Source organism: Anastrepha ludens, chromosome 4 (genome assembly GCF_028408465.1).
Source record: "Anastrepha ludens isolate Willacy chromosome 4, idAnaLude1.1, whole genome shotgun sequence".
Classification (NCBI taxonomy): Eukaryota; Metazoa; Arthropoda; class Insecta; order Diptera; family Tephritidae; genus Anastrepha; species Anastrepha ludens.
Genome location: NC_071500.1, coordinates 35,380,370 through 35,397,410, shown reverse-complemented (window position 1 = coordinate 35,397,410; position 17,041 = coordinate 35,380,370). Strand labels below are relative to the sequence as shown.

General features: G+C 36.5%; 2 protein-coding genes across 7 annotated transcripts in view; one reads left to right on the top strand and one right to left on the bottom strand.

Annotated features, from left to right (window-relative positions):
- LOC128861629 (uncharacterized) overlaps positions 1-17,041 on the top strand; it is a 162,045-nt gene that overhangs the window by 122,971 nt on the left and 22,033 nt on the right. The window lies entirely within an intron of this gene.
- LOC128861631 (putative nuclease HARBI1) lies at positions 2,153-4,845 on the bottom strand. The gene is made up of 2 exons (XM_054099913.1): positions 4,292-4,845; positions 2,153-3,531 (listed from the first exon to the last, which is right to left on the bottom strand). The coding sequence occupies exons 1-2, from the start codon at positions 4,727-4,729 to the stop codon at positions 3,385-3,387; spliced, it is 585 nt and encodes a 194-aa protein (XP_053955888.1). The 5' UTR covers positions 4,730-4,845; the 3' UTR covers positions 2,153-3,384.

Sequence of the window (17,041 nt, the reverse complement as noted above, 5' to 3'; positions counted from 1 at the left end):
GTCACCAAACGTCTCTCGTCATCCCTCTCCTTCAATTGATTGATTGACGGTTGATCTGTCAACATCCAACTCTATATCATATCATCAATAATTGTTGTAGTTGAGTATCTTCGAATTTTTTCGGTGCCCTTTCGCGATCTTTATCACTCACGTCGAAATTGCCTTTGCCACTTTGGAAGCGTCGAAACCACTATTTACAAGTTGTATTTGATGGAGCATGATTGCTGTAAGTCCTCACTTACTGTAACACCTCACATATACACCTTCAAATCACCAGTATATTACTAGAGCGAATACAAAAATAGTATCAGCAGCGACGCCTCTTTTACGAGGGCGAAAACTTATTTTTACTTAAATTTAAACTTAAATTTTTTTTGTCAAAAAGTACTTACATTTTACTCTGTTATCGTTTTTCGAAAATGAGTCACACGCACTTCAATTATGCTTTTTCACCCCATTGCACAAAAGTGAGGTTATTACGAAATGTCATAAAATCATTGACTATTTTTTTGCGTTTTATTATTGCTCAATATATATTTGCTGAATTAAATGTAATTATTTTAGAATATTTAATTTGGGAAACAAATTGAATAAAACTGCAATACCAGATATGAGCTCATATACGGTAAAGAGTTAAATGTACTTTCTTATGGATAAAATCTTACACAAATGAATTTAATTAAGTCGCATACACAAGACTGCGCAAAATTAATCATTCAATTTTGTTTTTGTAGAGTTTTTTTTATTAAATAAAAAAATCTTTTGTGTGATGGAAATCTTTATTTTGACCTTTGACCTTTACGTGCTCCATTGCTTGCCTACTTGTAAACTGCAGCTGTCTAGTTAACAAGAGTTAAATTGGTAAAAATTATAAATCTTCCGATAGGGTGATTCATTTTACGCCACCTTGTATGCATTTAAAGGGGTACATACATATGTAAGGTGAATTTGATTGTAAAATGAAAAATCTTTATTTATTCTTGTAAATCAATTTCATCCTCTTCAAAATAATCCCCTCTCGATGAAATACACTTATGCCAACGATTTTTCCAATCCCCGAAACATGCCAAATAGTCCATTTCCGGTATAGCCATCAGCAAATTTTCGATTCAGCTTTTATCTCCTCCATCGACTCGAAACGCGATCCCCGGAGTGTCTCTTGAGTTTTGAGAATAGCCAGAAGTCACACGGAGCCAAATCAGGCGAATACGGTGGTTGCGGAACGATATGCGTGGAATTTTTGGCGAAATGGTCATGAAGAACAGTGCAGTGTGAGACGGTGCATTATCGTGATGCAAAAACCAAGAGGCCATGTTGGGCCATAATTCTGGTCTTTTTAGACGAATTGCTTCACGTAAACGACGCATAACGCTCAAATAATATTCCTTTTCAACAGTTTGGCTAGGTGGAAGGAATTCATAGTGCACCACACCATGAAAATCGAAAAAAACTGTCATCATGACCTTTATTTTTGAACGACTTTGACGTGCTCTTTTCGGTCTGGCCTCGCCTTTAGCATGATATTCGCTTGATTGGTCGGTTGTTTCAGGGTCGTAAGCATAAATCCAAGACTCATCTTCCGTAATGATACATTTGAGCTTGTCCTGATAGTCTGAAAGCATTGTTTCACACACATCAACGCGACGACTTTTTTCCAAGAAATTGAGAGTTTTCGGTACCAAACGAGATTTGACTTTTCGTAGGCCCAAATGGTCATTCAAAATGGTTTTCACAGATCCTTCTGATATTCCGATCATATTAGTAAGGTCTTTAACAGTCAACCGACGATTTTTGAGCACTAACTCCTTCACTTTATTGACGTGTTGGTCATCTGTTGACGTCGATGGTCGTCCGGAGCGCTCCAAGTCTTCAACACGTTCTCGACCCTCTTTGAAGTCTTTGTACCACTTATAAACATTTTTCTGCGACATGGTCGTATCACCAAATGCCTTCTGCATGCTAAACGTTTCCGCAGCCGAAATTTCATTCCGCAAACAAAATTTTATGGCACTTCTCTGCTCAATCAAATCAGGCATTGTAAAAATCGAAAAATGCACTCTTGGTCGTTTGGTAAACACAAGCGTAAATATATTACTGATAATGACATTAGCGCCCTTTACACGATCACACTGTGTGACAAATATTTGCGGTGTGATGAGAAGTGTGAGCGTGTAAACATAAGAAATTCGTGTGTGTCACACATGTGTGATTGTTTTCTAAAATTTTAGAAAACATGATGGTGTGACACACATGTGTGATAGTGTAAACGCTTGCATCATGCACGTAGTGTATTTTTTCAGTCGATACGCAAAAATTGGAGAGTAATGGCATCGCGGGCAAACAAAGAAATTTGGAAGGAGTTCTTCGAAGTATATCGAAGCTATCCAGAAATCTGGAAAATTAAAAGCGAAGAATACAAAAATAAAATAAAAAAGAATGCTGCCTATGAAACACTTCTAGAAAAATATAAGGAGATAGATCCAAAAGCAACTGTGGAAAGTTTAAAATATAAAATAAACTCAATTCGCTGATGTTATCGACGCGAACTAAAAAAATTAAAGCGAAGTGAGAAATCTGGAGCAGGAGTTGATGACGTATATGTGTCATCTTTGTGGTACTTTGATGATCTATCATTTTTGGAAGAACAAGAAACACAGATGACTGGTTTGTCATCAATAGAAAATGAAGAACATGAGGACACTACTTTCGAAGACGTAAGTAAAAAGAACAGGACATTTTTATTTATTTATGCATATATTTTTATTTATAAAAAGAAATTTGAAATTCCATTGATCCGACACCATTAAAGTATTCACAAAATGAGTTTCGAATTTCCTTGGCGTTGGTAGTACTATTCCGATTTTTGGTTTTTTCTATTTGCATCAAAGCAGGTTCCGACCTTTCACCTACATATATCATTTATCATTCGAAGATAAGATTCAGTACTTTTTGTGCTTAAAAAGTTATGTAAATAGCAAATTGCTAAAACCATTTTTGATGCATTTTTGGGAGATAAATGTATTGTAGTCAGCAGTATTCTGAATCTGGAAGATATAATTCCAAACGCGTTTTCAACCACCCTTCTTGCCCGTGACAGACGATAGTTATATTGTTGTTGATGCCGAGTTAGACCACTTTGGCTATAGGGTTTTATAAAATGTTCATTTTGTGCAAAAGCGTCACAAAAACAAACGGCAGCTCTTTTTCAAAACCAGGCGGCTTTGTTGGGGGAGGTATTTTCAATTTTCCGTCATTATACATAGCCGAAAATGTCGTATTTCCCAAAACACCACCATCAGACACTCTTCCGTTTGCTCCAGCTTCAACCATTATAAATTGATATTTTGCCTTGACTATGGCCATCAAAACAATACTGTAAGTCTTCTAATAGTTGAAATAGTATGCTCCAGAGTGCGGTGGTTTCGTAATGTTTACATGTTTTCCATCGACAGCGCCAAGGCAATTCGGGAAATTCCACAGTTCATAAAATTCAGAAGCTATCGTTTTCCATTCTTCTTCACTTTTCGGTAACTGAAAAGATAATAGTTTTTATTTTTATTTATTATTTTTAGAATGCACCTGGCGCAAAAAAAACCAAAACAGAATTTGGTAAAAAAGAAAAACAAGAGTTGCTTAAGAAAGCAGTCAAAGCTTTAGAAGATTCGATGCGGCCCAATGACGATGCGAGTACCTTCAGTTCGACTTAGGAAGTCCTCTTCAGGAAACTTGACCCTACTCAACAATTATTTGCGAATAAAACCATTATGGAGGTGTTGTACCAAGGAGCTTTGGGTCAGTTGAACGAAAACTCCCATCAATTGTTCAACGTACCAAACACAAGATGTTCATCAAGACCTCTTTCTTATAGCGACAACTCGTCCACATGTTTTGATAAGCGAACAATGCAAAATCGTTCATCAACACCTTTTTCTTATAGCGACAACTCGTCCACATGTTTTGTTGCAAGAACAGTGAAAAATAGTCCGGAATACATAATTTCTCCCCCACTTTCGAGTCCAACGCAATTGATATCTACTCCTGCATCTCAAGTTCAGTACACCAGATTTCATAGCACAGTTCAGCCACAGCAATATCAACAAATTTCCAGCATCAATATACAACCACAGGAAACCATAAATACTCAACAATACGGAAACAACACAGAATATCGGGCATTTTCGGACTTGCTAAACGACTCTGAATATTCTTAAGCAAACTTTTATTTTTATTTTTTAATGATTTCAAGAACTATTTTATTTTTGTTATGTCAATTTTCATGCAATATACTTACTGAAATAAAATCTTTAAGAACTTTAATCAACGCTTCAAATGTCTCAATAATTATGTTGCTTAAACTTGCAGTTGAAATATACGACTGGAATTTCAAACTTTCATAGCTCTCTCCAGTTGCCAAATACCTCAATGTTACAGAGAGACGTTCATCAGGCGAAATTGCGTCTCGCATAAGAGTGTTTTGTTTTTCTATATAAGGTGTTACTTTTTCCAAAAGTTCCTTATATACAGAAGGATCCATTCGGAGAAAATTTTTGTAGTCCGCCGGGCTGGACTGTTCAAGTTCCTTTAATAAACTTATATGTGAAAAAACTGGTCTTCTTGATCGCCATTCCTTTACCCAAGTTTTTCTCTGTCTTTTTTTCTTTTTTTTTTGTTCTATTTCGTCTTCTTCTAAAATGTCAAATACAAGTGCTGCAACCAATGCGCGTGCCATGTTGCTTTGTTCACAAATAACAGAGAAATGAAGTATGACAACATGTGTGACCGTTTAAACGAAAGCAATTTTTTTTTTCATCACACCATGTTTGTCACACAGTGTGATCGTGTAAAGGGCGCTATTCACATGAAAGTTGGCCCAGATGTTATTAACAATGCTGCCAACTCATGAAAAAAATAACTAGAGCGAAATTTTAATCCCGCGAACTTTGACAAATAAATTCACCTTACTTTTTGCCCACAATAGTATGTAGTTTAAATTGATTCTTATGCTATAGATTTATATTTCACGACACTTCCTATTTAATTTAAAAATTTTTCATTATATTGAAGTATGTATGTTAAATAACTATAACATTCCTGACAGTTCATATCGAAATTATTTTTATATATTATTTTTTCAAGTGTCCAGCGCACTTTTATCAATAAAAAAATGAGTTTAACATTTACATTGTGAACAGAAACACAGAAAGCAAATTCAATCATTTTTTCAAGCTCACAACTATTCTCATGCTTAGTAAATAAAGCGCAACAAACATTTAAAAAAATTACAGTTTTGTCATTTATATTCATTTTTTTACCATTTATAAATTGTTTTACTAGAAAATAACACGTAAAGCCCTAAACAAATAGTTTTTAAGCCACCTGTCGCGCTCCTATCAACAACCAGCTTATCTAAGTTCAATCTACACATGAGCCCATATGTATGTACGAATAGTTTTTTCTTTTCATTTATCTTTCATTTTACGCCACTGAAATCGAAATTGAAAGATCTGGCGGCATAATTTGGAATCAATGCAAATAATGATTTATGAATCGCACATTTAACAAATATGGTGCCACTATTGCTTTAAGGCTCACGTAGATATAGCCACTTAAAATCATTCAATAAGATAAACAAACTCGAATCGATTATTGGTCATTTGTTAAATTTTGAAGTCAAATTCTTTTATTAATTTCTTACACACACAGAAGCCAAGTAGCTTTAATTCTATGCACATACATATATACAAACATATTTACATGCATGTCTACCCTACTAACAGGAAGTTAGTATTATACCTTTGGCATCAAAGCTTTTTTTTAATTAATGAAAATCAAACAAAAATTTGCGTTGCGTGAAAAGACTGAACGAATATTTATTTTATTGAAATGCCAAAACCTACAGAAATGTGTTTTTTCTTATTTTTTATTTATTTGTGACAGACAAAAAATAAAGTGCATTTATTTATTATCGGAAATTGAGCTCCCACAATGGAAAGGTGAGTCTGACTCACACATATTCACACTTACACACTTGTGTCTAGAATTTTGAGGAAATGCATTAAAATTATTCTTAACAGGTAAACAGTGATTAACCTGTGCATTGGCGTGAACCATCGTATAAATGTAGGAATTTGGTAGACAAAAAGATATGAAGAGGAATCGATTTAATCGCATGCGTAAAAATTGAGATATCGTAAAGAAACCTGGTACACACGTAATACTTTTGATATGGAGTTAGTTCCTAAGTTTTTCTGTGTAGCGCATCGAAAATACCCATTTTTTCTTTATACTTCCTTTGGAAAAATATAACTTGCCGCGTATGTTCAGCTTTGATTGAAGTTCATTGTGTGCTGATTAACGTATCCCTTGGGAGTAGCATAAGGCTTTTATTACAATAAAAATTAAATCGTATTTGGTAGACCTTTTTAAACCGCATTTGGTCCTGCAGAAATGTTTTGCCAGAAATAAGAGGTTTTTATGTAGATGACAAAAAGCATGCGAAAAAGTGCTAAAATTGTCTTTCGACTCACCCACTAAAAATTCGTCCCAGCTCCGTTTCCCTTTGACGGGAAAACTATTAAGATTACTTTACGAGAGGGGAAGCGGCTATTGCCTCTTCATGAAGATCTGCGCTGTTGTTCAACGCATCGCAGTTTGGTAATTACTATTTTTGCTATATTACTGACGCCGGACTAATATTCTTCGGAGTCAAGCATAACATCCACCATTATTGTCTTTACAACCTTAAGATAAAGAAAACATGCTCCGAATCTTCAACAAAGTTATCACAAAAAGTGCAGTACAGGTCGTCCTCATGCTTAAGTTTATGCAGATAAGATTTAAAGCATCCATGCCCACTAAGTATTTGGCTCAAGTAGAAGATCTGTCCATGTTTTCGATGTAGCCATTTGGAGATATTCGGAATCAATCGTTAGATCCATCGTCCTTTCATAGAGTTCTTGCACTCCTCCTACCACGTACGGATGCTTCGCTCCCGTTTAGTCTTTTTTGTTGGTGAGCTCTGCTTGGTCCGCTTGGTGTATTTTTATCACAGCGAATTCGAGTACAGTCAGCTTAACTGGTAGCATACCCGCGATGACTAATACAGCATTATCCGATGCGGTGCAGAATACGCAGCATACCCTGAGGACACATACCAGGTATACCGATTTAATGCCTTTCATGTAGGAGCTGTAGTTCACTGCATCGACCCAGGTCGGTAGAACATATAGCAAGATAGATGATACCACACTGCTAAGCAAATTTCTAAAAGCCTGCTTAGAACCTCTCGTATTCTTCATAAACCGCGTTAATGCAGTTACAGCCTTCGCTGCTCTTTACCACTGGCGTATGTTAGGTGCTGCTTAAAGCTCAGCCTGCGGACAGTCATTGCTCAAATATTTTCCTACTACTGATACGAAGTGCTGCCATTTTATGGTATGCCAGGCACAAACCACTATTGCGCAGCAGCCAATCTTTTGTGATTTCGCTCGCTTGATTGCGAATTGCTTCAGCCTGGTTAAAGAATTTACCAACGACCACGATTGTAATAATATATCATCAGCGAACACTATGATTTGGGTTTCAGAGGTTGTTTGAGATGCTAGATTTCATCGTACATCATGTTCCAGAGAAGTGGGCCAGCACTTATCCCTGTGTGACTCCTCCTGGAAATAAGGGTGGAAAATATTATTTGTCTCATCATATGTTAAGAGGTGCCTCATCGTATGTTAATTTTGTAAAAGGTGCTGGAGGTAACTAAAGTGTTAGAGGTTGCTAAATAAACCACAGCACTCGAATTTTGTGGGTGCACTTTGCGGAAATGCTCCATTAGGCATTCGCGCGAAGAGAATTGGTATTGCTTCAAGTAGTTTCTGCAGCAAGCGTCTGGAGGACACTACACATCTTGATTCTAATTTTTTTGCTACATCTGCGTATGTAGCCGGTTTAGATACTACACAATAGATGATTTTCATCAGTAGTATGAAGCAGTTCACGCGACTATAAGTAGTACTCAGTCTTTCTTTCCTTTCTCTTTTTTCCTGTGTTTCGCCCTTCATTCTCGCAATGGACAATTTTTTATTCTCTACTATATATAACAAAGTACGAAATTTTGTACAGGGTGCGTCATCTTTTATATCGATATGTAAACGATATATAACTTTGTCATTTACCAACCGATAGACTTCAACAGACATGTTTTCGAAACGACAATTCAGTACAATTTCAACCATGGATCGCTTTACATCGACACAACGCGCTGAAATAGTGACGCTATACATCGAAAATAGTTAAGAAATAACTCATCGCGCATATCACAAAAAGTATCACGACAAACAGGCACCGTCGGACAATACTATTCGTCGTTTGGTGACGAATTTTTTTGAGCACGGGACAGTAGGAGATCGTCAACATGCCGTTCACCAACGACCGAAATGTTCAAATGAACTTGTTGAAGCAGTGAGGGAGAGCGTTGCCCAGGAACAGTGTCGTCTCGTTATCGCGCTCAGCATTTTGGCATCAGTGAAACCACAATGCGACGTATTTAAATGATGATTTACATTTGTTTCCATAAAAAGTGCAATTGACACAAAGAATATTGCCGACAGACCATTCACGTCGCTTGGAATACGGCCAAACAGTTGCTCGAATGGTTGGCACTGAAGCCAATTTCTAGAAGCAAATTTTAATGACTGACGAGGCACATTTAACCTCTCTGGCAGCGTGAATAAACTAAATTGCCGCATTTGGGGAACTGAGAATCCACACAAGATCCACGAAACGGTCAATGAAAACAGATTTCGATGGATGCTGGCTCATTATGTCTGCAGCAAATGCGTGAGAAAGGTTGAAACGGTTACAGGTTTCAACAAGACGGTGCGCTATGCCACACTGCGAATGCAACAATTGAATTTCTGCAACGAAAATTCCCGCGATGTCTAGTGTCATAAAGAGGCGACATCGACTGGCCCCCCAGATATCCTGACTTAACCCCTTCGGACTTCTTTTTGTGAGGTTATCTGAAAAGTAAGGTTTAGGCCAACAAGCCGCAGACTATTGACCAGCTTAAGGCAAACATTCGTGCCGAAATCGACGCTATAAAACCCGAAATGCTTGACAAGGTGATGACAAACGCAGAAAAAAGATCGCAGTTTGTGATTGCTAATAAAGGTGGCCACTTGATTGATATTGTATTCAAAAAATAGTTTTAATAAATTGTAAATAACCAAAGCAAATAAAAATACCTCACTTATACAAATCAGTTTTTTTTTTCAAAGTTATTCAATGTTTTCATACCGGCATAAAAGATGGTGCACCCTGTATTTTCGTTCAAGTGGGTCCTCTCATGGATAGCCTAATCTTCTTCATATTTATTGTTTATTTCCTTGACAATAAATTGAACACAAAAACATAAAAACTAAAATCTTTGGTTTATGATGTTTATTAATAGCTGTGTAAAACTTTGTTCATTTTTCCAAATTTGATTAGGCTGGGTCACTTTAACTAAAAACACTAAGAAGTCAATATTTTCTGATTTTTTTTTAACTCTTAAAAAGGTAGCATTTCATTTCAATTCATGTAGAAAGTGAAAAAAATGACACACTAAAAATTAATTTCGGCACACGACTGATAACTGAAACTCTCTAACGAAAAACTTGTCCCACAAATCTGAACCAGACTAATATACATTACAAGAATATACTCGTAAATTCACCCACTTTCCTATTTTTTAATTCCTATTTTACTCTTTTTTTAACTTTTCTATAGCTCAATAACAAACAGCTAAATAAATGCTTGATATGACTAATTTTTTGGTTGCCCAAGAAATACGAGTATAAGCGTTAAATCACTGCTACTTTTTAAGACCAACCTTATAGATTAATCATGTCAATAACGAGAAAAGCGAATAATAACAAATAAAAATGTCGAAAACGAAAATGGCGCTAATGAATTATTAATATTATCAAATTTTCAGAAATAAATAAGTATAGAAATGAGCGTGCAATCTAATACACTCAGCAGCTTTAAAATGCATATTTTCTATTTGAAATGTGTACGAGTATACCCGTGCGCTCTAGGCTGTTATAACCTTCGTCACATAACCGAATCGACGAGTGGAAAGATCCAACTATGGTGCCCATAATTTTCGTATAAATTCCCATATTTCATTGAAATGTCACATGTCTAAAGCTCTTAATATAAACTTGGTTGTCATATTAAATGAGTTCTATGGAACCAAAATTTTCAAAGGTTCTAAATTCACAATATTACACTAGCGGACTGCTATGGAGCATAAGTGTGGATCATATTTCTATTTTTAAAGTATATTACTAGATTTTAAGTTGAGCTTCTTTTCAAATTTTTAGTTTTCCCCCGGTTTCCCAAAAAATGAAGGGATCCGATGCCTTTTATGGGACCCTTTTTTCATGGCAAAATTACACTTGGAGATTTCTTATAGGAATAGCCGCTGTTTGGAACAATTTCTTCTATAGTTTAATACTTCATGTTTACAATAGACCTCCAATCCAAGACCAACAGAATAATAGTAACACAGAAACTCATTTGGCTATAGCGGATGTCGTCGGAAATTTTGTTTTTTTATAATTAGTTAAGAGGAAAATTTTCGTATTCGAAAAGCGTTAAAATCAGATGCTTTTGTTTTTAGCTGCATGAAAACTTTCGATATCAAACCATAGTTTGACATCACTATTTAGTATGATTTGGTAAGTCATTATAAATTGTTTAACGCCAGAACAACGTTTTACAATTGTGGAAATTTTCGTTGAAAAAAATAAAAATAAATCTGTTCGCGAAGTTCATCGAGCATTTGCGGTACCAAGCAGTAAGCAATAAGAACTGACTTATTTTTTTCGGCACACGCTGCTGTTATGATGAATGGTCAGCGATATCGAGCCATGCTGAGTGTATTTTTTTTCCAAAAATTAATCAGCTAAAAATCGATGACGTTTTTTTTTGTTTTGTTTTGGTGGATGCGGTAGGGTTCAAAATGCCACTAAAACAATCCCTCCTCACTCTTCCTGGTACTTCTTTCTGCATTACTTCGGGAGGGCTTAGAGCGGTATCCATAAAGGACCAATTCTTTTCACCCACGTCTGGGTCCACTGTATTTGTAGCCAACTTTCATGCTACATCCTTCTTGTGTCTCTATCTGTGCGGCTTCGTTTTGTTGTACCGTGTCGAGGTCAATTTTTTTCGTAGTATGTTGTCAAAGTATATCTTTGCCGCGTTCCAGCTGTCCTTGCGTTCGAGCGAGCGTTCTGATTATGTTGCTCACCGCCATGTCGCCAATCTGCCGGCTTTGCCGCCACAGCATGGTTTGGCATCTCCGTTCCGGGACACCAGTGCCGCTCTTCATTGCACAGTCTCCAGAGCTTTGCGCTTGGCTTTGCAGTTTAGCACAATTTCCCATATTTCGCTGTCGTATACATAGAAGAATTAAGTTTGTAGGCACCATAATTAGCTTTCTTTTGGGCCCAGAAAGTAAGTCCATCGATGGCATTTGGTTTCAACAAGACTTGCCATACAGCGCGCTTAACAATCGATTTATTGCCCCCATTGGCGCCATACGGCCAGATTTATTGGAAAACTTTGACTAAAATTGGATTGATCGAAAGGGCCATTCGTAGCCGCGGTGGGCATATTCAATAAATTAATGCCATGAAATTATCTGCCAAGTTATAATAAAAAAAATTAATTCGAACAATATTTCTGTTTTTGTATTATCATTTTGAGTTCTCAAGCTCTTAAAAAACAACCGTTGTAGGATTTTTGAAAAACTAGCGATCATCGCCCACTTCTAGGTATGTAAGTGGTTGGTCATTGGTTTTTAAAAATGCCATAGAAAACCTCGTTCAAAATGTTTAATGACTTTTGGTTTATTAAAAAGTGAAATTTCATTCAAATTCCTGTCTAGGATGCTCCTGGATATCCCAACCTTCCAAATTAATTTTTCAAAACTATTTTGTCGCTTTTCGGCTCAATATCTTGCTTGGCAAAAGACTGATTATGTGGGAAGCTATGTGTAGCCAACTATCGTCTCAGTTGATATCGCCGATTTCAATTTACAAAAAGTCGATTTTTATGGATTCACAATAGAATTGGTTTTTTCAGCTACCAAATATAGTCTGCTGGACGTTTGGTCTAGTTTAATCAGCGGAAAGAAACATTAGTTGCCAAATTGTACCCAATATTTAAAATAATCTTAGAGTATCATCGTACAAAAAACACAAAACGGGTTTGATCACATCCTTAAATGCGTGCTTACTTTTTATACTGGTATTTTATTTCTCGCTCTCTCTATCTCTGAATAACATCTCAAATTTCTTCATGCCATATAGGCAAAGGCAGCTTTAGGTGTATAAAAGTGAGCCGTCATAGTGCCGGCCAATTTGTAAAAACAATTCATCATATTTGCACGTGCGTATTGCTAATTCCATTTAACCCGTTACGAGTTCGTATGTAGTTAACAGGATGAACACATACAAAAAAAAAAAAAAAAAACAACTTCAAGGAACACTGCACTAAGTAACCGGCTTTTGAAACCAAACCTCCACTAAACCATGACTAAATCGAGACTCATATACATACATACATACAGTAAGATGAACCTGCTCAAGCATAGCTGCTAATACCTATATTTATGAACCTAGAAATAAAATATTAAAAAAATATAGAAGCTTGGGTAACGAATAAAAATTAATACGAAATTTCCATTTGAATGCCTCAAGAATTTGCATGAAAATGAATTTAAATTGAATAATAAATGTAATGTGAATAAGACAATCCACTTTTAAATAGATATGTATATACATATATATGTACAAGTATATAAGTCTTTGACTTTGCCCAATAAACATTTTTGTTTGATATTAAGTTGGGAAGCAATTGATAAATAATCATTGGGCGCCTTCTCTTCGCCATTTCTCTGCTCGTTATCCCTAGGTTAGGTTAGGTTATACTAGCTGGCCGAAGCCACGCAGAGATCATTTTGGTCCATAGCTCAGAGTCCTATTTAGCGAAAATATGCATCACTTAAGATGCGCGTACTGTTCGCGAGTTTTAGGAGTCGCTCGAGCTCTAGTTCAGGTATAGATTCTAGCCTTTCAAAGCTGTAAGCAACCAGGTAGCATAGTCTAGTTTTCGAGAGAGCCCAGAGGGAGCACAGTATCTTAGAAGAGGCTCCAAGATTTCCCTTGTACTCGGCTCATTACATTTTCTGCAAACGTCCTTAATGGTTAAATTTAGCTTGTAAGCGAGTGCTGCAACTGCACTGCGTAGTTAGTATACCAACTAATCCGTCTACTAAGTTTTATTGAAATATATTATAATATATGTATTCCTTTTTCTGGAGTTACTCTGCGCACACTCACGGACATGGTTGCATCGAGACCTTTCCTCATTCTGAGTCTTTATATATATACATATGTCTATATCTATCTCGATTCCTTTATGCTGTCACATATAACCGTTATGTGAACAAAACTATAATGCCTTTGTGCATGCGAGTTATTTAAAACTATCTCCAAATTAGCAAAATCAAATGTAACTGAAAGTATTGTCTGAACCCCACGGCTAACAATCTGAAAAGGTTCATAAAAATGTAAAATATTCAAGATTCAGCCAGTCTACATTGCATTTTGAATCAGTTGTTGAGCTGGCGTAATTTTAGAACTGTATTTGCAAGCAAATTTTTTCTTTGTTTACTTAACTTTTGTTTGCATTCTTGTTTACGACTATTTTGAAGCTACCTTTTTTAGATCTCATTTCTAATTACGCCAGGGCAAAGTTATGCTAATTTTATACTTTCCATCTGCGTAATCTTATATTTTATCACTCTTGATATATGTAAAGGGTGATCAATTTAGAGGTATCGGATTTTAAATTGAAATCAAACAACGAAAATTGTAATTGATTGGAACCATTCATGACATTTATTTTTTAAAGACAAACTATTTCAAATGTTGACCGCAACTGCGACGTGATGCGGCCATCGGTAAACACCAATTTTGAATGGCTCACTGGCGGACTTCGGTCGGTATCTCTTGAATAACTTTATTAATGTTGGCTACCAATGCCTCAATCGAAGCTGGTTTATTCACAAAGCAATTAGACTTTACACACCAAACAATGATGACTTTAGACTTAGACTTTACACACCCGATGATTCCTCCAGCCCTTAAGCCGTACCAAACGGTTGTTTTCAATGAATGTAATGGCTGCTCTGGAATGGTTTCCGGCTGCTCAAATATGAAAATATTGCTTATTGACGTAGGCCTCATCGCAGTACACCATAAATGGGCCTGAGCGCGCGATGAACACTTTTCACAAAGCGTCGATTTTTTTTACATACAACTGTACGATTTGTAAACGTTGTTGAGGCGTACGTCTGTCCATTATGAAATGTCAATGAATATTGAAAAAAATGATCTGTTCACCTTTTACAAGTTGGTGCAAAATTAATCACCCTATCGCAAGATTTATAATTTTTGCAAATGGCGTCAAACGGCAATCATATTTGAGACTTTTGAACCAGATCGCTGCAGTATACAAGCCGAAAACACGAAAGTTACTGAAGCACAAAATTGGATGATTAATTTTTCATATCCTTATATCTGTTAACTTTTACCGGGTCCCGGGTATCTAGAACTCGAAAATTTAGACTATTTTCAGGATTTTTTTTGCTTACAATACAAAATAATAGGACTATCAATAAGTTCGTGCGGTTTTACAACAGATGGCGTAACTTGATTATTATTCCATCGATCCACATTTCCAAACATTCATTGGAGAGCTACTGTCGTAAGGCACAAACGTCAGTATAAGTTTTTTATTTGAAGCGTAAACAACAATATTTTTACCACACTTGAAAATGTCGAATTTCGTGCCAAATAATGTGTTTTTGCGGGGAATTCTTCTTCATTATTTTAATATGAAGAAAAAAGCAGCCGAAAGTCATCGTATCTTGGTGGAAGTTTATGGTGAGCATGCTCTATCTGAGCGAACGTGCCAGAAGTGGTTTGCACGCTTTAAAAGTGGTGATTTTGGCTTGGAAGACGAAGAACGCGAGGGTGCGCCGCCAAAGTTCATGGATACCGAATTGGAGGAATTGCTCGATCAAGATCCGGCTCAAACGCAAGAAGAGGTTGCAAAAACTTTGGGAGTTGATCAATCAACCATTTCCAAACGTTTAAAAGCCATGGGAATGATCCGAAAGGTAGGCCATTGGGTGCCGTATGAATTGAAGCCAAGAGACGTTGAACGCCGTTTTATGGCATGCGAACAACTGCTTCAACGGCACAAAAGAAAGGGTTTTTTGCATCGAATTGTGACTGGCGATGAAAAGTGGGTCCATTACGACAATCCAAAACGTCGGGCAACGTATGGATACCCTGGCCATGCTTCAACATCGACGTCGGCGCAGAATATTCATGGCCTGAAGGTTATGCTGTGTATCTGGTGGGACCAGCTGGGTGTTGTGTATTATGAGCTACTGAAACCGAATGAAACGATTACGGGGGATGTCTACCGACGACAATTGATGCGCTTGAGCCGAGCACTGCGAGAAAAACGGCCGCAATACGCCGATAGACACGACAAAGTTATTTTGCAACATGACAATGCTCGGCCACATGTTGCACAAGTGGTCAAAACATACTTAGAAACGTTCAAATGGGATGTCCTACCCCACCCGCCGTATAGTCCAGACCTTGCGCCATCCGATTACTATCTCTTCCGATCGATGCAACATGGCCTGGCTGACCAGCACTTCCGTAATTACGATGAAGTCAAAAAATGGATCGATTCATGGATTGCGGCAAAACCGACCGAATTTTTCACAAAGGGAATCCGTGAATTGCCAGAAAGATGGGAAAAAGTAGTAGTAAGCGATGGACAATATTTTGAATATTAAATTTTTAACCATTTTACGTCAATAAAGTTTCAAATTTCGAAAAAAAACCGCACGAACTTATTCATAGTCCATTATCAAAAAATGATAGCTTCAAAAATGGCATCTAACGCAATAGCAGGCTATTCAAAATAACACCCGTTCTTAGAAAACATCTTATTTTATTGTGTTGTTGCTACTGCTTTCGCCTACTCTTTTTTCACAGACAAGTAATTCCCCTTGCTTTTGTTTGTTTAGTGATGGGCACTTACTACATTCACAGCGAATTCGGATGGCGCATTCGTTTTGTCTATCATTCTTGAGGTTAGTTGGCGCCAAGGTGGATTTAATAAGGTGACAGCATTCACCCAGCTGAATTTTTCGCCGATGGACAATATTTTGAATATTAAATTTTTAACCATTTTACGTCAATAAAGTTTCAAATTTCGAAAAAAAACCGCACGAACTTATTGATAGTCCTATTATTAAAAACGATATTTACATTTTTAGGGTTTTTATTTAACTTCTTTTATATACAAAAATGAAAAAAGAAATTTATTTTAATAATTTTAAAAATGGCGCTGCAGTTAACCCTCCTGAATAATTGGACTTGGACGGTGTTGTCCATTTTGGCTCTTCTATTTATCAGAAACACAAAAACCAAACAAATTATTAATTAGTATGAATGTATGGCACGGTTTTGAATTCAATACTCTAAAAATCGGGGTTTTTTCCGTTTTTTAATCAAAGAAATACGAAATAGTTGAAATAATAATATGATTCTAGTACGGGCGATAGCCATTGATGTTGTGAACAACATATTAAAGTTTCAGACGATTCGATTGAATAGTTTTTTTGACTACACCAATCCCAAAAAAGTCGTTTCGAGATAAATGGGTTAAAGTTTGCGCTACAGGAGCGCGCAGACCGCTCTCTACCTAGTTAATGGGCCGTTGAAGCTATAATATTGGGAGATTCCGCATGGAAATTTTACAGTATATTCTTAAGATTCTATACTTTCGAAATATCGGAAAAACAGAGTCCGATTTTTTTGAAATTTCTAAACCACCGGGTCCCCTTAATAGAATAACTAAACTCACTTTAATAAGTTTCTCTGTTTGGTCAATAAATAATTAT